This window comes from Pipistrellus hanaki (assembly GCF_964339955.1).
Source record: "Pipistrellus hanaki genome assembly, chromosome: X".
Lineage (NCBI taxonomy): Eukaryota > Metazoa > Chordata > Mammalia > Chiroptera > Vespertilionidae > Pipistrellus > Pipistrellus hanaki.
The window spans coordinates 97,291,091-97,311,905 of NC_140524.1; the positions used below are offsets into that span (position 1 = coordinate 97,291,091).

The window sequence follows — 20,815 nt, forward strand, 5'->3', positions numbered from 1 at the left end:
ACCCTCTACTCATCACATACTCAAAGCCATATTATAATGCCACTTGCAGAGCCAACAGCATGGACTTCACAGAAATGGTGATCTGTGGTAGGATTCTCTTGAGACTCGTGTTCCCTGTTGGATAAGGCTGAAGAAGCATGCCATCTGCATGCCTCTTACCACACCAAGCAGACCCTTGCTAAAACTGGCACTCACCACCATCACAATCAAAGGCATCTGGTTATGAGGCCTTTAGAAAATCCCTTTTTCTGATCCCAGATGCTAGACATATATAAGCCTTGCAACAATACCTAAAGTATAATATATAAAAATTTCAAAGTCCTAGCCTCGCCCAATATTTTACCACACTTATAATTTTGAACCCCCTTCCAGGTTTCATTGCTCTATATAAGTGATGAAATGTTTGAATAATATATTTTCTAACCACTGATGGCTCATATTTAGACTATGATAGATGTTCCCTTTTGAGTTGACACAGCCCTTGCTGCATAAGCTATTTCCATCAGAAGAAGGTGGCTTTTTTAAAAATCCAATTGGAAATAGATGATTAGAGAGGGACCTATAAAATTATGTGAGAGTTAGGACCCAGCTAACATAAAATAAATTCAATATTGATGAGGATGTGGAACTGAAATGAGAACACTGTTGATAGAGTATAAACCACTACAAACACTTTATAAAACTGGCTGGCAGGCCCTGGCCGGTTTTCTCAGTGGATAGAGTAGGGGTGTCGAACTCAATCAGAGAAGGGGCCAAAATCTAAAATCCAGCCTAAATCGCGGGCCGAATGGTTTACTGAACAGTCATAAACTGACAATGTCATAAACTGACAGCGGAGTGCAGTGATGACAGCGCGGTGCGGGCCACATTCCAAGGCCTGGCGGGCTGGATTTGGCCCGCGGGCCTTGTGTTTGACACATGTGGAGAGCATCAGACTGCAGACTAAAGGGCCCCAGATCCTATTCTGGTCAAGGGCATGTGCCTACATTGCAAGCTCCTCCCTGGCCTGGGCCCTGATCAGGGCTCCTGCAGGAGGCAAGCAATCAATGTGTTTCTCTTACATTGATGTTTCTCTCTGTCTTTCCTTCTCTCTTCCGCTCTCTCTAAAAATCAATGGAAAAATATCCTCTTTTTAGGTGAGGATTAACAAAAACAAACAAAAAATAAAGGTGATTAAAGGTTTAAAAAAAAAACTGTCTGGCAGTATCCACTAAAGCTGAATAGATGCTTACCCTATGACTCTGAAATTATACTCTTAGGTATATATCCAAGAGAGATGAAAACTTGTACATGAATATTCATAGCAGCATTATTTATAATTGCCAAAATGTGAAAACTACTCAAATGTCCACCAAAAGTAGAAAACAGTGATATATTTGCACACAATGGAATACTATACAGCAGTGATCTACAATTGCACACAATATAGATGAATCATCCAAACAGCACTCCAGAAAAAAACAGACATAAGAGTATATAGTGCATGATTCCACTCCCATAAGGTAGAAAACAAGTAAACCTAATCTATGCTGTTAGAAGTCTGAATAGTGGTAACCTTAAGAATAAGGGACAGAAACAAAAATAAAATAAGAGAAACTTCCTGGGGTGCTAGTAATGTTTCTTGATTTCAGCGTTGATTACACACGTGCTTGTGAAAATTTATTGAGTTGCACATTCAATGTATGCTTTTCAATATGCAAATTATACTTCAATAAAAAGTAAAAAAATAAATCCAGTAGAGCCAATTTCCTGTAGTGTCCTTAAAGTGCCACCTAGTGGTACAAGTTAAATGTAAACAAGAGGGGAGATCATCTCTAATGACTTCAAAAATATGGCCCATTTCTAACAGCACATGCTGGGGTTGGGCTGAAACAGAACCCTAGATGACAAGAAAACAAATACGGGGGGGAAAAAAAAAAAAAAAAGAGCACACTGGTACCAATGAGCCAGTGCTGACGCACATCTATTCCCAACTCCACCCGCAATCAGCCACAATGGGAGGATTTATAGCACAGACATCAGCCAAGGCTATAAATTGGGGCTTTTAGGGTTTTGTGGGGTTTTTTTCAGAGAGGTTTACAAGCACACCATTAGGCAACACCCTGCTGAGCAGAGAGGGGTCTTCAGGAGGGAGTCTGAAGGGAAAAAAAAATCCTTTATCCTGTTTCCACTGACGAAGGTGGGGCCTTAGTCTGGTTCCTTCTAATAGTGCTTGAGAAACACAGAGTTGGGAAGGACCACCCACAGAAAGCTTTTGAAGCTGCTAGTCAGATAAAGGATATTCGCTCAAGGTTTTGCTTGTGGAGTCTGAAAGACAGGGCATCTCGATCAGATAGAGTTTCTCAAGGGAAAGCCACAAACTATAGACATGGGCATCAATTATAGTCCTTGAGTCAGGAGGTAGTAGGTTAAGAGGCTAATGGAGAGACTGATCTGTCTTTCCATTGATTCATCTCATTTCCATTATTTTCAGAAACAGGTGATGATGTGGATTTGGTCTACAGAGTGTAGTTTGCTGACCCCTGATATAGGCAGAGGGCCAGCCTGTGAAAGGTCACAGAAGTGGGAAATAATGTGATTCATAAGTCCACTAACTTCTGGCTATCCTGAATCTGTTCTTCTGTGTTTGCTAACTAGCCCCTGCCTCTGTTTTTCTGGGCCTGGAATGATAATAATTATTAACAGCCAATTATCATTGAGGGCTGACAATATGCTAGGCACCGTTTTAGCTGCTTTAGGGATACTAACTCATTTGAGCATCACAATAACCCTATGAGAGTAGACACTATCATTATTCCCATTTTACAGATGATGAAATTGAGACACAGAGAGGCTAAGTAACTTGCCCAAAGACACACAGCCAGTAAGAGGCAGAGAGGATTTAAATACTGAGCCCATGTTCTTAATTACTCTGACTGCCTCATTGGGCTCGACCTCTGGTTGACCTCCACTATCCTTTCTCATTAACACCATAGCACATTTGAGTGCCATCCCATCCCGCCCCATTTCTGTAATTGCTCTTCCCCTGATATTTAGGAGTGCTTCTTACCGTGTTTCCCAAAAATAAGACATCCTTCGAAAATAAGACCTAGCGCATGGAAAAATAAGACACCCCCTGAAAATAAGATCTAACGCATCTTTGTGGGGGGGGGGGATTAATAAAAGACACTGTCTTATTTTCGGGGAAACAGGGTAGTTTTTGTCACAGAGTGGTTGGGGGATCAGAGAAGAGAAATAAGGACTCTGTTAGTTCAGGAACCTAGAAACCAGCTATCACTGACCCCCAAGGGGAAAACTGAACTAGCTTGTTAGTTATAGGAAACATGGTATCAAGCTATTGCTTACAACCCTTGACAATAAAGCATGAGGAGATGGGTTTAAATGAGACACACAGAAAATGGCACAGTTATACATGCACACTATGAGAAACTAAGAATGGATGACATTAGGCATGAAAGTAAGGAAGGCTGAAGGAGCTGCAGGATAGAGTATATCACCACCTTTGTGCTCCTGCAGCTCTCAGCAAAGTGTGGTCCTATGGTAAGTACATTCCATTAACACCTGATGAATTATTGCGTGAACATATAGCATCTTCCAAAGGAATTAAGTTAGCAAAGTAACTTTTACATAATATCATGAACATGAACAATAAGGAGGAGGAAGCCCAAGAAAGAAAACAAGCTATCAGTGGTAAGATATAAAGCTAGTTGGTTAAGAGGTTCATAACATAAAATATATTTCTGACCAAAGAGAGAGGTTAAGAACATAATTCTGAGATGTGGTTATACAGCACAGCATAGAAGGAGGAACTGGCACTCTGGGACTAGACAGCCAGGGTCAGAATTGCAGCTTTTACACCAATCAGAAAGAATATATGCACCCCTATGTTCATAGCAGCACAATCTACAATAGCTAGGATTTGGAAACAGCCTAGGTGCCCATCAGCAGATGATTGGATCCAAAAACTGTGGTACATCTACACAATGGAATACTATGCTGCCATAAAAAGAAAGAATTCTCATCATTTGCAGCAACCTGGATGGAAATGGAGAACATCATGCTGAGTGAAATAAGCCAATCAATGAAAGAGAAACACCACATGACCTCACTCATTTGTGGATAATAAAGATCATTATAAACTGATGAACCAAAAGATAGATACAGAGAAAAGTAAAAGAAAAGACTGTCAAATTACAGCGGGGAGGGGAGGGAGATCTGGGGGAGATAAGAGATCAACCGAAGGACTTGTATACATGCATATAAGTACAACCAATGGACACAAAACTCTGGAGAGGGTTGGTATGTATGCGGGGGGGCAATGTAAAATATGTACACAGATAATAATTTAATAAAAAAATAAATTTTTTTAAAAAAGAATTGCAGCTTTAACTTACTTTCTGTGAATGACCCTGGGCAAATTCATGAAGTTCTCTGCCCCTTAATTTGCTTATCTTCAAAATGAGGATAGCAACAGAAGCTATTGCACATGGTTGCTAGCTTTAAATGAGTTAATATGTGTAAAGCACTTGGAAAAGTGGTGCATAAGCGCTATACTTGAAGTGCTTTGTAAATTAATAAAATAAATAAGCATCACAATGCCTCTATGGTTTGTGTACTTCCAAAATCAACTTTGAAAATAATTATTTATGATTCTGTCTTTTTTTGCCAAAATAGCTTTCAGTTTGGTCAGTATGTCATATTTGGTGTAGCAAAAAGCCAACTGTCACCTTCTTGTTCCCCTTTAGAAGGCAGGATAAGGGTTACACTTGGCCTTTTGCTACACCAAATATGACGCACTAACCAAAATGTGAAAGCTATTTTGACCAAGATTAATATAAGTCTGCACTGGGAAGGCACTTTGTAATAAGAATTTTAGCCGAAACCGGTTTGGTTCAGTGGATAGAGTGTCGGTCTGCGGACTGAAAGGTCCCAGGTTCGATTCTGGTCAAGGGCATGCACATTGGTTGCAGGCACATCCCCAGTGGGGGGTGTGCAAGAGGCAACAGGTCGATGTTTCTCTCTCATCGATGTTTCTAACTCTCTATCCATCTCCCTTCCTCTCTGTAAAAAAAATCAATAAAATATATTGTTTTAAAAAAGAATTTTAGCTTAATGTGAGGAAATAATTCATATTTAGAAAATTACTGATGGGCACAGACTAGTAATTCCTATTAACTTTTGCTTAGCAGATCTATAGTTAATTTTTGTGACACACAAGAAATTATTTTTCTTTCTCTCTAAGTGCTTATCATCAAATTCCTAGCACTTCCACGGATACCTTTCCCAGCTCTCCTTTCTCCAGAGCTGACTCTGTCACTTACTAGCTGTAAGGTTCCAAGTATCTCACTTCTGCTTTCTGAACCTCAACTTCCTCTTCCATAAAATGATATGCAATGACAGATATGAGCATAGGCACCCAAGTGTTAAAATTCAAAATGCGTAGATACAGCTCAGAAGCAAGAAAAAGATCCCTGAGGGCCCAAAATACGAAGTGCAGGCCAGGCTGACAGTTAAGAAGCAGGTAGAGGCAGCTGGGAGCTGATGCACAGCAGAATAGCAGGGATTTAAATGCCCACATGAGGAGAAGCCAGAGGTTAAAGTGTGTTTCACTACCTGTAAGCTGCAAAACCAAGATTGAGTCTGTGAAGGTGCTCAGGGCTATCCTCTTAGGAAAGGAAGAGGAAGCAGATAGAATACTGCAGGCTGGTCTTGGGTCAAGCCACCATCTGGTGCCATCTGCACAATCCCTGACGTTGGAACCAGATGGAAGTGCTGAACTTCAAGTGTAAGAAGTGGGCCTAGACTGGAGGCCCCTGAGTTCAGGGGTGTGGGGTATAGTTGGTAGAGACTCCACTGAACTGCTGGAAAGACAGGTACTCAGAGAACTGAGAATGAAATGTAAACTCCAATTCAAAAGAAGACTGGGAGCCCTAGCTGGTGTTGCCCAGCAGTTAGAGTGTTGGCCTGTGCACAGAAGCTTCACCGGTTCGATTTCCGGTCAGGGAATGTACTGAGTTGCAGGTTTGACCTCTGGCCCCAGTTGGGGCGCCCATGGGAGGCAACCAATCTATGAGTCTCTCTCATATTGATGTTTTGCTCGCGCTCTCTCTCTCTCTCTCTCTCTCTCTCTCTCTCTCCCTCCCTCCCTCCCTCCCTCCCTCCCTCCTTCCTATTTTCTCTAAAGATATCAATGGAAGAATATCCTCCGGTGAGGATTGACACAGCCAGAAGAAAAAAAAGACAAAAAAAAAGACTGCTAAACAGATTTCCAAAAAGCATGAAGAAAAGAAAAAAAAAAAATGCTATAAACAGCCCACAAAAAAGATGAATTTACTCCTGGCAAAATGAAAATAGAACACATTTAAAATAACCTTTACAAAATTATGTTTAGAATCCTTCCGAAATTAAAATTAGAGAACACATTCTTAAAAAGATATAAGTATGTAACAGAAATTGGGAAAAGTATAAGAACAGATTAATATTTTAAATAGATTATAAAACCTAGAATCATACACAGTTATATAAAAAGAGTTATTAATTTAGGAGACAGCCGGAGCCAGCCTAGAGAGATCACAACATAGAAAGATAAAAAGCCATTACTTGAAATAAAACATGTGTTAGCAGGCATAGAAACATAGCTAATTGGAGTTTGAAAAGAAAATAGAAGAAATAAATAGAGAATCAAAACCCGCAGAGATATTATTACTAGTAAGAATGTTCTAAAATTAAAGACATACTTTTCCAGATGGAAAAATGCACATCAAGTGTCATCTTGAAATAAATAAGTTCAAATCTATGCCTTAGACATATCACAGTGAAATTGAAACAGAACATCGAAAATAATGATAAAGTTTTAAAAGCCACCCTAGAGAAAAGAAACTCTAAAGAAATCAAAAATAGATTGACAGTAGAATTCTCAATGACAGCAACAATAAATTCCAGAAGAGAAGGAGGTTAATACATTCAAACTGCTGAGGGAAAATACCTTCAAACTATAATTCTATACATAGCAAAATTACCATTTAAGAGAAAAGACAATAAGATTTTACTATCCAGAGAACATGGATTAAAAAAAAAAAACTACAAGTTGGGATAAAGGGGAGAGATCAACCAAAGGACTTGTGTGCATACATATGAGTCTAACCAGTGGTCAAGGTCAACAGGGGGTTGGGGGCATGTGTGGGGAAGGATGGGGGAAAGGAATGGGGGGATGAGGACAAGTATGTGATACCTTAATCAATAAAGAAATTTTAAAAAGCTACTAGTTGATATATTTTAGTAAGCTGTTTATTTGAACCTCACAATTGCTGGAACCATCCCAACTATATGATTACACATCATTATAATGTCTTATCACAAGTTCTAGAACCATAGTCTCTAAAGTAGCTCCCCACAGTCATTTCATTCTGATACAGCTGTGAATGAGTATTTTTAGTCTAATTGTCATATCAGATAGCTTTTATTTTTTTTTTAACTGACAATTTGTACTTTATTTTTTTTTGACCCCCTCCCTCCCTCCCACCCATCCCCTCCCTCCCCAGAGTTTTGTGTCCATTGGTTGCACTTATATGCATGTATACAAGACCTTCGGTTGATCTATTATCTCCCCCAGATCTTCCTCCCCTCCCCACTGTAATTTGACAGTCTACTTGTTGATATACTGTCTCTATATCTATCTTATGGTTCATCTGTTTATAATGTTCTTTATTATCCACAAATGAGTGAGGTCATGTGGTGTTTCTCTTTCATTGATTGGCTTATTTCACTCAGCATGATGTTCTCCAATTCCATCCAGGATGCTGCAAATGATGATAGCTTTTAAAAGAAAAACTGCCTAATTTCCCCATCTATTTAAACATCTATCAATTACTTAGTAGTCTACCTCCAAATGCTTAAGAGTAGACATTGACATTTAGGACTAAAACAACTGGAGGCCTTCAAAGATACCTCAATTCACACACATACCACTCATATAGAATCTTCTGAAACTAGAGAATGTACTTATATAAAGATAAATTGTAAATGAATTACTTAAGTGACCCCTTTAAACTGCTAAATAAGAGTTAGTGGAGCCCTGGTTGGTGGCTCTCGGTTGTTTGGATCATTATCCCATATACAGAAAGACTGCGTGTTTGATTCCCAGTCAGGGCACACATATCTAGGTTGCAGATTTGATCCCAAGTCAGGTTATATACAGAAGGCAACTGACAGATGTTCCTTTCTCTCTCTGTGTGTGTGTGTGTGTGTGTGTGTGTGTGTGTGTGTGTGTGTGTGTGTGTGTGTCTATGTCTCTTTCTCCCTTCCCTTTTCTCTAAAATCAATAAGCATGGCCCCAGGTGGGGATTTTTTTTTTTTTAAGTTAATGGAAATTCACTGAGGAGTCAAGAACCTCAAAGACCCACTGGGAAGGGAACACTGGCCAATATCACTGAAAAAGTGAGTAAAAATCTGACCACAGCAAAGGGACCAATCACTATATTCTATGGACCTTCAAGATCACCCTCAGAGAGCATAAAACCTTAGTGTCAAGGTTTACTATGTTGCCGAAACTGGTTTGGCTCAGTGGATAGAGCATCAGTCTGCGGACTGAAAGGTCCCAGGTTCGATTCCGGTCAAGGGCATGTACATTGGTTGCAGGCACATCCCTGGCAGGGGGTGTGCAGAAGGCAGCTGGTCGATGTTTCTCTCTCATTGACATTCCTAGCTCTCTATCCCTCTTCCTCTCTGTAAAAAATCAATAAAATATATTTTTTTAAAAAGGTTTACTATGCACATTTATGCAGTACAATCAAGAAATATTTCTGTATTGTACTGTTACCCCCTTTTTTCTAATTCCTTCCATGTAATCATTTTAATGGATGTCTAATATTCTATTAGGTGGGTATAGAGCCTTTACCAGAGCCTCCTTCTTAGACATTTATATTGTACTGTGTTTTTTTTTTAATTTTTTTTATCAATACTACTAAAAGAAATGTCATCATAGAATTCTTCATTTCTTTTGAATTAGTTCTTGGGATAAATTCTAATGGCATTTGTTGATAGTTGGCAAACTTTAAGTGCTCCTTTTAAAAAAGAGAGAGGTTTATACTTAATCTTTTCTCCTCTATTCCAATGCCAGTATTTCATCACTATTTCTCACTCTCGCTTCTCCTTGAACTTATCATTACAGCCATTTCCTTTGCCTGTTGAATTTCTCATTCGGTGCCAACTGTTTGAGAATAGTAGTTTTCAAATTCCTTTAATAAATCCTTGTAAGAGGACTTGCAGAACTCTGGAGATTTAATCAACAGATGTTGGTCTAAACCACAATTGTTTCTTCATGCTACACCAACCTGAAGCTATGATTAGCTTTTTGAGTAATCTATGAACTAATTCTACAACTAGCGAACATACAGCAACATGTAGCATCAAAGTCAGTACAGGAAAAAATACCTTAAAACGGAACCACTTTACTGGAGTATTCAACTTTGATATATTCAAAACAATGTTTTCCACAGTGAAAGATAAATTTATAAAAACCTGATTTTAATTTAAAAGATAGCCTTGTATTTTGACCAGAGGACAACACAAGCTTAAATTCATTCTTGATCAGTCTAACAAAAGGTTTGTCAATTTTATTGATTTTTTAAAAAAAGAAACTTTTGGTTTCAATGATTTCTTTCTCCATTGTTTTTTCTATTCTCTATTTCATTCATCTTTACTCTTCTCTTTATTTCCTTCTTTCACCTAGCTTTGGATTTAGCAGGCTCTTCTTTTACTAGTTCTTACAATGTAAAGTTAACTTATTTGCTTTGGTTCCCTTCTTTTTCCCCCCAGTTTTATTAAGATACTAGAGGCCCGGTGCATGAAAATCATGCACTGGGGGAGGGTCCCTCAGTCCAGCCTGCACTCTTAGGCCCAATCCCTGGGCCAACAGTCAGACATCCCTCTCACAGTCCAGGGCTCTCGAAGTCTAGGACCCCTCACTCCTTGCTGACCACCTGCAGCCAAGGCAGGAGAGGCTCCCGCCACTGCCACTGTGCTCACTGTGCTCACCAGCCGTGAGCCTGACTTCTGGCTAAGCAGCACTCCCCCTGTGGGAGCACACTGACCACTATGGGGAAGCTCCTGTGTGGGGCCGGGGTGGGATGTGGGAGGTTGGCCAGCCTGGGAGGGACCATAGGAGAGCTCCAGGACATGTTCGGCCTGTCTCACTCAGTCCTGATTGGCCAGACCCCAGCAGCAGGCTAATCTACCAGTTAGAGAGTCTGCCCCCTGGTGGTCAGTTCATGTCATAGCAACTGGCCCACTGGTTGGCTCTCTGCTCCCTGGTGGTCAGTGCATGTCACAGCAAGCAGTTGAGTGGCCTTTGCATATTGTTAGCATATTGCACTTTGATTGGTTGAATGGCTGACCAGACACTTAGCATATTAGGTTTTTATTATATAGGATAACTGACATATATTTTTGTATAAGCACAAGGTGTACTGCATAATGATGACATACATATATTGCAAATGATCATCACAATGTTTAGTTAATATCCAATCTATTAATATACTAGTAGTTACAATAAAATATTTTTCCTTTTGATGAGAATTTTAGGAAGAATCTACTCTTCCAGCAACTTTCAAACATATCATATAGCAGTATTACCTACAGTCATCATGCTGTACATTACATACCAAGTACTTATTACTGGAAGTTTATACATTTTGACCATCTTCATTCAATTCCTCTACTCTCTGCCCCCTGCCTCTGGTTAACCACAATGTGATTATTTTTCATGAGTTTGATTTTTTTTGTGTTTGTTTGTTTGTTTTTTAGATTCCACATAGTATAAAAGAAGTCATACAAAGAGAAAAAAAATAAAAATAATATAATTCATACAGTATATGTCTTTCTCTGACTGGCTTTTTAAATTTAGCATAATGCCTTCAAGGTACTAGATCTGTTCTTAATGTTTACAGCTATAAATTTTCTTGAGTACTGCTATCACAGCATTCTGTATGTTTTGTTATGTTTTGTTTTCATTATTCTCAAGGTATTTTCTATTTCACTTGTAATTTTTTCTTTGACCCATTGCTTTTAAATAATATGTTGTCTAATTTCCACATATCAGTGAATCTTCTGATTTTACTTTTGCTATTGATTTCTGATTTTATTTCGTTGCAGTCAGACAAGATAATTTGTATGATTTCAATCGTTTTAAATTTATTGAGACTTGTTTTGTGGCCTAACATATAGACTATCCTCTCAAGAATATTTCATGTGCACTTGAGAAAAATGTATATTCTGCTGTTCTTGGGTGGAGTGTTCTATAGATATTAGGTCTAGTTGACTTATAGTTTTGTTCAAGCCCTCTTTTTCCTTATTGATCTTCTGTCTAGTTGTTCTAGCCATTATTGAAAATGAGCTATTGAAGTCTCTATTACTGTAGTACTGTCTATTACTCCCTTCAGTTCCATTAGAAATTGTTTCATATATTTTCATACTCTGTTGTTAGGTGTGTATAAGTTTATGTTTATCTTCTTAATGGATCTACCATTTTATCAATACATAAGGTCCTGTGTCTTTTATAACAATTTTTGTCATAAATTCTATTTTGTCTGATATTAGTATAAGCCCCCAGCTCTCTTTTGGTTACTTCGTATATAGAATATCTCTTTACAACCCTTTACTTTCAACCTATTTGTATTATTGGATCTAAAGTGAGCAGACAGCATATCATTGGATATTTATTAATCTGTTTTGTTTTTGCCTTTTAACTAGATATTTTAATCCATTTTAAAAAATTACTATTAAGGAACAATTTACTTCTGCCATTTTGCTATTTATTTTCTATTTCTTATACCTGTTTTTGTTTATCGATTCCTCCATCACTGTCTTCTTTGTGATTTTTTTTCTAGTGTACCATTTTTCTTACCTTCTCATTTTTTCTGTATATTTTTTAGCTTTTTTCCTTAGTGGTTACCCAGGGATTACAGTTAACATCATAACTTTTTAACAATCAAATTTGAATTAATACCAATTTAGTTTCACTGAGCCTAACCGGTCTCAATACCAATTTAGTTTCAATAATACACAAAAAAAACTCTGCTCCTTTACAGCCTCACTGTCCCCTTATATTTTATCACAAATTGCGTATTTATACATGTACCCATTAACAGGTACATAATTATTGTTTTAAGTATTTCCCTTTTAAATCATATATAAATACAAAAGAGGAGTTACAAACCCACACTGCAACGCTACTGGCTTTTATATTTACCAATGTAGCTACCTTTACCATTCTTCATTTCTTTATATGGCTTCAAGGTACTGTCTAGTATCCTTTCATTTCAGCCAGGAAGTCTCCCTTTGGCATTTCCTATAGGGAAGGTCTATTAGTGACAACTTCCTTGAATTTTTCCTTATCTGGAGAGGACTCAGTCTCCAGTGACACTGTCTGTGGGGATGTAAAGTGCCTCTCAGGCCACCTGCTGCCATAAGGTTGGGGTTAGACTAGACCCCCTCTTTGGACTCTGTTGAAGCCATCTCTGCCAGGTAGGAAAGCACCACCCCTGGCTGGTTGCCACCCGGTAAGGGGCAAGATACCAGACTCCTCAGTTGATCTCTGCTGATATCAGGGGGAAGGGTATCCATGGTGATTGGCTGGATTAGGGCAGGTTTGGCCAAAGATTTATATCCAGCATGGTTATCCATTTTCCAGTCCTTTGGCTAGACAGTAGACTTTTCTTGGGGCTTTTTTAGTCTGTGTCTGTTTATGGTTCCAGGTTGTAGGTTTCTATAGTACCCAGTCCAGAATACATGGGAGACTAAAATTTTTTCAAGGAACTCACTGCCATGCTATTTCTCAGGTCCTAAGACCCTAGCCAATTACTTTCCTCTTTATATCTTTCAAAGTCCTCCTTCTGTTATATTATGTCCAGGGTTTTTAGTTGTACTTAGCAGGGGGGAGCAGGGAGAAATTGGACTAAGCCATCTTGTTCTCCAATTGTGAATGATGATGTTTCGTCTATATTTGCAACGAATTTTTCTTGTACAGTAGAATAAGGCACAGAATCAGAGACCATAAGCATTAGAAGGAGCCATCTAGTCTAATTTTCTCATTTCCATAACTTCTGGACAGAATACTTAAAGTGATAGAATATTAATTTACAAGGACGGGGTACTTTTTAAAGCACAGACTGTCAAATATTTCAGAAGCTCAGGGTCTCCAAATGGTCATTTTATGTGAGCCTCAATCTTTCCCTCTAAATGAAACAAAGGCAGTACTTTATAAAAAGCTGTATCTTAGCAACCTGGCTTTGAAACAGAGCAGCATGCCCAGCATATTCCTATTGGGTGTAGTATTTGCCTTAGGGACCTTATTCTAGGCACATGACAAAGTCACATGAGAGATTAGCCCTCTGTGTTCATGGTTAGTCCATCACAACAGTATACACAAGACCTGGGCACACAGTGACTAGTCCTTCCAGCAAAACCTCCCCATAGTGTTCTCTTACCCTGTGGGCATCATTCATCACAAGAAGCCCAAGTCCAAGGCCACTGACGTGATCTGGGTTCTTGTCCCCATGGGATCTGAGTGCAGTCCTAATCTGACCTCCCACATCCCACCTTCCCCAACTCAAGAAAGCCTTCCACTGTGCCCTTGATGAACTCATGGCACAACATCAACAAATATCCTACATTTTCAACATCTTCACTGAATAATCCTTCCTTCCTCTTGCCTTAAATCATTGCTTCTAATTCTTGACTGCATTTCAGAATCACCTGGGAGCTTCTTAAAACTCCCAGTTCCCAAGCTTCACCCCACATCAAAATGTCTGGGTATGAGACCCAGACCTCAGTAGGTTCAGTTCCCCCAGATGACTCCAGGGTGCACAACGATGAGCACCGCTGGACTAAGTTAAGTAACACCCTGCACTCTGTCTTAAGGGGCTGCTCTCAGACAGAGCTCTCTTGTCAGGAGGTCCTTCCTCTCCTACCGCTCTGGCAGCAACGGGACTGGAGTGAGTGGGCCACTTGCTTTTTTAACTGCCATCTCCGAACACTAGATCTCTCTCCCCCCAAATCTTGTGCTTTTCCAAACTCCAGGCAGGTCCTGGAACACATGGGGACCTCTTTGCATGACTGTTCCTTTGCATTTTCTTTTTCTCTACAGTAAATCACTGAATGCCTCAGTCATCTGAAAAGAAAAGTTATCTTGTTTCTGTAAAGCTCATTTTAGCCCTGACCGGTGCTGCTCATTGGTTAGAGCATTAGCCCCAGCACTGAAGGGTTTCAGATTTGATCCTCAGTCAACAGCATGTACCTGGGTTGCAGGTTCGATCCTGGGCCTCACTTTGGATGCATTCAGGAGGCAACTAATCAATATATCTCTCAGTTCAATGTTTCTCTCTTCTCTCTTCTCTCTGCTCTCTGCTCTCTCTCCCTCTCTCTCTCTCTCTCTCTCTCTCTCTCTCTCTCTCTCTCTCTCTCTCTCTCTCTCTCTCCCCTCCCCTTCCTTCAACTCTCTCTCTAAAAATAAATGGAAAAAATAGCCCTGAGTGAGGATTAACAAAAAAATTTTTTTTTTAATAAAACTCATTTCATTCATCACCTCAGCCCTTCCATGAAAACCTCTCTGTCTCTCTAAGCTTCAAAGTATTGATAAAGTGCTTCCTTCATAATGCTTTCTTCTTATAGTGCTACTTTAGTACTCATCAGACTGCTGGTGAGGAGCACCTGCCATTATAAGGTGAGCCATTAGTGATACAAATAGGAAAATTCTGAGCACATTAGCCTACAGGGAGCCCAGATTAATCAAATGTGGTGCTAATATAAAATTGAACAGATTATGCTTTGTATCAAAAAAAATATTTTCTTTAGTAAAGATAATTACTTTGAAGCTGCAGCTCTATTACAATTGCCATAAGAAATTTGGCATGAGATCAACACTATTAAAGGGATTTAGCTCCTCAAGTACTAACTAGGCCCTTAGCGGAGAACTGATCTACAGGACAAGCACCAGCTCTGTAGATGGCATTTCATTTAGTTTATATGCACACAGTGAGCTAATAAGCTTAACTAACTCTCATTTTAACACTGCTCCCTATGAAGCAGTTAACTTTAATCACCTTTTAGTCATTTATGCTATGAATCAGTCTCTTTAAACAAACAAAAACAGAATGTGTCACCTCTTCTGAGCTGAGCCAAAATACCATGCCCTGGTCTCTAGCCTGTCCACAGGAAAATGTGGGACACCAACCATTTGATTCTTCACACAGTCACTGTGTCCTTCTTGATCTTACCTACAGTATGAAAAATAAAAAGATCTGTTTCTCTGAATGTATTCCTTTTCCTAACTCCAGGGCCCCATTTGTATAACTTAATCCAGATGTTCATATCACAGTGGTGCTTAGTGTAAGTAGAGGCCAGCTAAACTGTGTTTTATGCTGAAAACCTATACTCATCTCTCTCACTTAATAACAGTAGAGATATACTTTTGGTATATGTAGGAATGATCTAAATATACCTTTGTGCACACAGCTGCAAACATATAAACTCTTTTTTTTAATCCTCACCCGAGGATATTTTCCCACTGATTTTAGAGAAATTGGAAGAGAGAGGGAAAGACAAAAATAGTGATGCGAGAGGAATACATTGATCGGTTGCCTCCTTCACACACCACAACCAAGGCCCGGGGGATGGGGAGGAGCCTGCAATTGAGGTACGTTCCCTTGACCAGAATTGAACCTGGACCCTTAGGTCCACAGGCTGAGGCTCATCTGCTGAGCCAAACCGGCTAAGGCCAAACTCTTTTCTCTTATACACTTAAAACCTGGAAGTACATCACTGATGGGTCATACAGTTTGTAAAAGTGTTTCTTTCTAGGAAATAAAACATTTTCTTATTTATTACAACCTAGTTTTGACCATTTAGCAAGTAAAATAACATGAAAATCTTAAGCCAAAAATAATTCAAAAACATTTCTCTTAATCTCTTCTCAGAACTACTAATAAATATAATGATTTTAATTATACCAGGCTTCCTGGTTTCTACCCTAGGCACTACAGTTTAAGCCCCATAAAAGAAATATCTGTAGTTAAGTACAAGGTGGGGGAAAAGTAGGTTTACAATTGCATTTAATAAAATGCAGTTTATTAGTGTACTAGAGGCCCGGTGCACGACATTCATGCACTGGGGGAGGGGGAGTCCCTCAACCTGACCTGTGCCCTCTTGCAGTCCAGGACCCCGCGGGGGATGTCCAACTGCTGGCTTAGGGGGAGCGGGCCTAAGCCGGCAGTCAGACACCCCCCAAGGGGTCCTTAGCACTGCCTCAGAGGCGGGAGAGGCTCCTGCCACCTCCTCTGTGCTCACCAACTGTGAGCTCGGCTTCTGGCTGAGCAGTGCTCCCCCTGTGGGAGCTCACTGACCACCAGGGGCAGCTCCTGCATTGAGCATTTGCCCCCTGGTGGTCAGTGCGCATCACAGACACCAGTCATTGGGTCATTCAGTCGATTTGCATATTAGCCTTTTATTGTATTATATAGGATTATTACATATTAATTATTGTGTTTTTTCCATGTGAACAGCTGCAAACCTACTTTTCCTCCACTCTGTATATATATTTTTCCCAAAGTTAGGAAGATTGTCCAAGGAACATTCAAAAATATTCAATAGCACAGAAGAAGTTAAAGTGTTTAGTGGTAAAAAACAATCTCATAAGAGAGTAAGTAAGAAGGAATAGGAAAGGGAGGAAGGAAACACAACAAACTGAAAGCATAACAACTTTTGAAATCCCAAGCTAATGTGCAGTATACTTTCTTTTTCATTTTCTAGAGAGGGAAAAAAAAAAACTATTGGCAAAAGATATAAAAATTTAGCTTTAATCACATAATATAGAGATGAGGTGACAGATGAAAGGGGTTTGGAAAGGTTCTTACCAATACCTTAAGGCTGGTGTATAATAATGTCTCCTAACCACTAAAGCCCTCCGGATATGAATAGTATTTTAAAAATAAAGAGATGAATGGTCACACAAGCTAGGAAATTGCCAGCTTTAACAAAATTGACCAGGTTTCTTTATTGTAGGACTTCAAAGCCTTTCACAGGCTCATATGCACTGGGAATCTCCCAGAGCGGGTGCAGAGGCAACAGCCTGCAAATGTGTCTTACCACAGGGCCCTGGAAATGTCTCCCAGAGACCTTTTCATCACACGTAGTTTGGGGAACACAGAAACACACAAGTGCTTAGGTGAGTTTTTCCTGGACCAATATTCAGACTAAAGACAATCGTGTGTTTATTACCCAGGGCCTCCTCCTTTGAATATGTGTGCCCCACTTACAGTGAAGGAAAGATGGAGAGGGCGGGGGGGCTTTCTGCCTGCCTTCTGACACACCTGTTTCTGTAGTCTAAGATCTCCATAGCTAGGCAGCTGAGCTGAAGACTTGTGCTGAGTGCTGGGCTCACTGTTTGCATTGTGATGGGAAATGGAGCAGACAAGGCAGCGGTCTCCTACATTAACAGTGACTTGAGAATTCCCAGCTCCTGTCAGAACCTGGGTCACTAAGCCCCAAAGCAAGCAGGAAGCCCACCTCCAGAAGCTCAGATGAGGACTGCTGATAGCAGAAGCACAAGGAGAAGTAACTATTGGCTCTTGCACAGCAGGGGAAAGATAAGGAGGTTGGTCACAAAAGCCCTTTCAGACAGGCCTTCCATTCATTCATCCAGGTGACTCCCAAGCCCAAGTTTGGAGGCAGCAGCTGGCAGAATGCCCACTAATTTTGCTGTGACAAAGTCCAGGTTTGCTGTTGGTGCAAATCCAGAGCCTCATCTCATCTAGGTCCTCCTTAGGGGGATGTGGTGAAAGCCTCAGTTGCCAGTGTTATGGATCACTGTCTTCCTGTATACAGAGACATTCTGACTCCAATGATGAGGAGGGGAGGAGAGGGGAGTGACCTGCAGGAGATGGGCCTCAGTTTGGGGGCTGGCTCTACTATTTACTAGCTATGTCACCTTGGGTGACTTGCTTAATCCCTGTATGCTTCAATTTCCTCATCTGTAAAAACAAAAAGGATAATATTAGTACCGATGCCATAGAATTTTTGTGAAGATGAAAGAATGCATTGAAAGCACTCTGCTTAATGCCAGGTCTATTGTAAATGCTCAATATACAGAGTCAATAATTAAACGAGCAGAAATTATAACCAGAAAAAAATGCTTAGGGTGGAACTAAAGCTTGGCATTAGATATATAGCAGAGACTTGATAAATACTGATTGACAGATTACCCAACAACATCTCTTAAAGCCATTGCTGGAGTATTGGAAACGAGGTTCTCACTTGTTTATATGTGGTAAGGAAGAACAGGGCTTTTATTCCACTTCAAACTGAAGCAGGAAATCAATACCTCACAGTATTTACATCTCAAGTTTGAGTGGATGCCAAAAACCATCTAATTCTCTAAAAGGACAAGCAAATGTTAAGTGGTTTCAGTGACTCAGCGAGTCCTGAGATGCTCCATATGGAAAGGTACACTCTGAACTACCCAGAGCAATACGTTAGAAACTGGGAGCACTTGCTGAGAAATTGCCCAACATTTTCTGCCAAAAGTCAGAGAAGGTCTTTAAAGACAGAAAGTTTCTTAAGCAGAAATTAATGAAAAGAAGGATCTGTCGCACCCTTTACCACACTCCACAGATTTGTTGCTTGCTTCTCGTTTTCAACTCTACAAAGAATAATGATGAACAAGGCCAAAGCAGCACATGTAAATAAGGCAGAATAAATTCATAGGTGAAAGAGCTTTTGGTGACATGCTTTCCCAATTCCTGCCGTTTCAGCTTATTTTTCCAAGGGAAAATACTATCCTAAAGAAAGCACAGTGGGCCCAAACCTCAACACTAACCCTGGGTTAATAAGCATTTCTTTTTAGTTTATTCAGAATTAACACAGCTCCTAAAATACATATGAAACTATAGGCACCAGGAGTACACACGCTATACAGAAAAACCATGTCCCCCACCTCAATTAGAGAGATGCCCCATTTACTACTCTCTGTCTGTATGAAAACCACATGCAACCTTCTACAGACAAGACTGAACTAGTACACATTTGCTTGGTTGCTTATTGAGAAAACTTTCCCTTTTCCACATGAGGTTAGGGGACTAGCTAGATAAGAAGAGATCAACCAAAAGATTTATGTGCACACATATGAGCCTAACCAGTGGTCAAGGACAATAGGGGGGGGGGGCATGAAGGGGGGTGGAGGGTTGGAATGGGGGGTTGAGGACAAATATGTGATACCTTAATCAAAAAAGAAATTAATTAAAATAAAATAAAATAAGAAGAAATTCAACCATTCTCAGATCTTGGGAACCTGACTGGCCAGTTGTGTGTCGATCCACCCTCACAAAGGAAGCACAGTGGTAGGATAACTGTTCTCTACCACCCAACAGTTTATAGACATCAACATCTGTCTCCTACCTGTGATGGACAAGGTCTTGGAGGGAGCGCAGGTGGTGGAGGTAACAATCCTGACTTAGTTGCTGAAAAGAAAAACATATACCATTAAAGACCACCAAAAACAAAATAAAACACAACTTCCACTTGTCAACTAGGAATAGCATGTTTTGTTACTTTTTCTTTTTGTTAATCTTCACCCAATGATATTTTTTCCAGTGATATTTTTTTAGAAAGAGTGTAAGGAAAGGGGAGAAACAGAGAGAGAAACATCAACATTGATGTGAGAGTTACACATTAATAGGCTGATTCCACCTGTACCCCAACTGGGGCTAAGGAATTGAGCCTGCAACTAAGGTACTTGCCCTTGACCAGAATCGAACCTGAAACCTTTCAATCTGTGGGCCAACGCTCTAAACACTAAGCATACAGGCTAAGGCAGGAATAGTATTTAACATATTTAAGTTGTTAAAGTCCATCTAAAGGCTTAATTTTTTTAAAAAGAATACATGCTTTTTCTAATCCCTTTTTTCGTTTTTATCCCACCCAATATACAAGTATTTATATAGGCTGTTGTGATTAAGTGTAAAATGGTAAGAAAAAACACTCTTTGAAAAATTTTTTAAAAAATGGAACCCGGCACAGGAAAGACAGTCGTTATTCTGCTGTTAATTTTTTTGGTTTCAAATAATCTAGATCCTTTGTTCTCCCTAGCTTTGGGCTATTACACTGTTCGGTGGCTCAGTGAGTAGGCTGAAGAAACTAAGAGAGCCAGGATCCCAAAATAACAATAGTGCCCTGTGAGTGAGTGGGTCTGGTAGCAGTAGGGGAAGCTGAAGTGATGGACTAAAATGATATTTAGGAGTTCTTCAAAGATAACAATTTCCTTTTTGCTCCCTAATCCTTATTATGATGGATAATTAAATCTGTTCTAAAATAACCTGGTCCCATTTGAAGGGGATCTTTGGAAAGAAACTTTCAGTCTAATTTTTTTGTGTGTGAGATATAGAGGAAATTTCAGTTAAGCCAAAAACATTTGAATTATAACTTAATGAAAATAAACATCTGCTACTGAATTATAAATAAAGCTCATAATCACACAAAAATAAGTTTATTATTACACACTGGCAAGTTAAACCACATTCTTTACAGACTCCTTAGAAAAGTGCAGCATGCTCTATATAACTATATATTGTTTATTTGCAAATATGTAATATGTGTGCTAATATTTAGACAATTTTCTATGCCTTATAACTAAATTATATCAATATGCCAGGAACATAGAAGTTTTTGCAAATCATTCTTAATTTGTCCTAACTAGATCAGACAAGCTAGAAGATAGAGTTTGAGGCTTTCCACAAAGGTAGCTCAGTAATTTCATAGAGATTTC

At 39.6% G+C, this 20,815-nt stretch overlaps 1 protein-coding gene across 7 annotated transcripts in view; it reads right to left on the bottom strand.

Moving 5' to 3' along the window:
• The window catches only part of REPS2 (RALBP1 associated Eps domain containing 2), a 179,314-nt gene that overhangs the window by 24,921 nt on the left and 133,578 nt on the right, over positions 1-20,815 (bottom strand). For all 7 annotated transcript variants that reach the window (XM_084869843.1, XM_084869841.1, XM_084869838.1 and 4 more), the window contains one exon: positions 19,450-19,511. In XM_084869843.1, the coding sequence (XP_084725969.1) occupies positions 19,450-19,511 (62 nt within the window). The remainder of the gene's footprint in view (positions 1-19,449; positions 19,512-20,815) is intronic.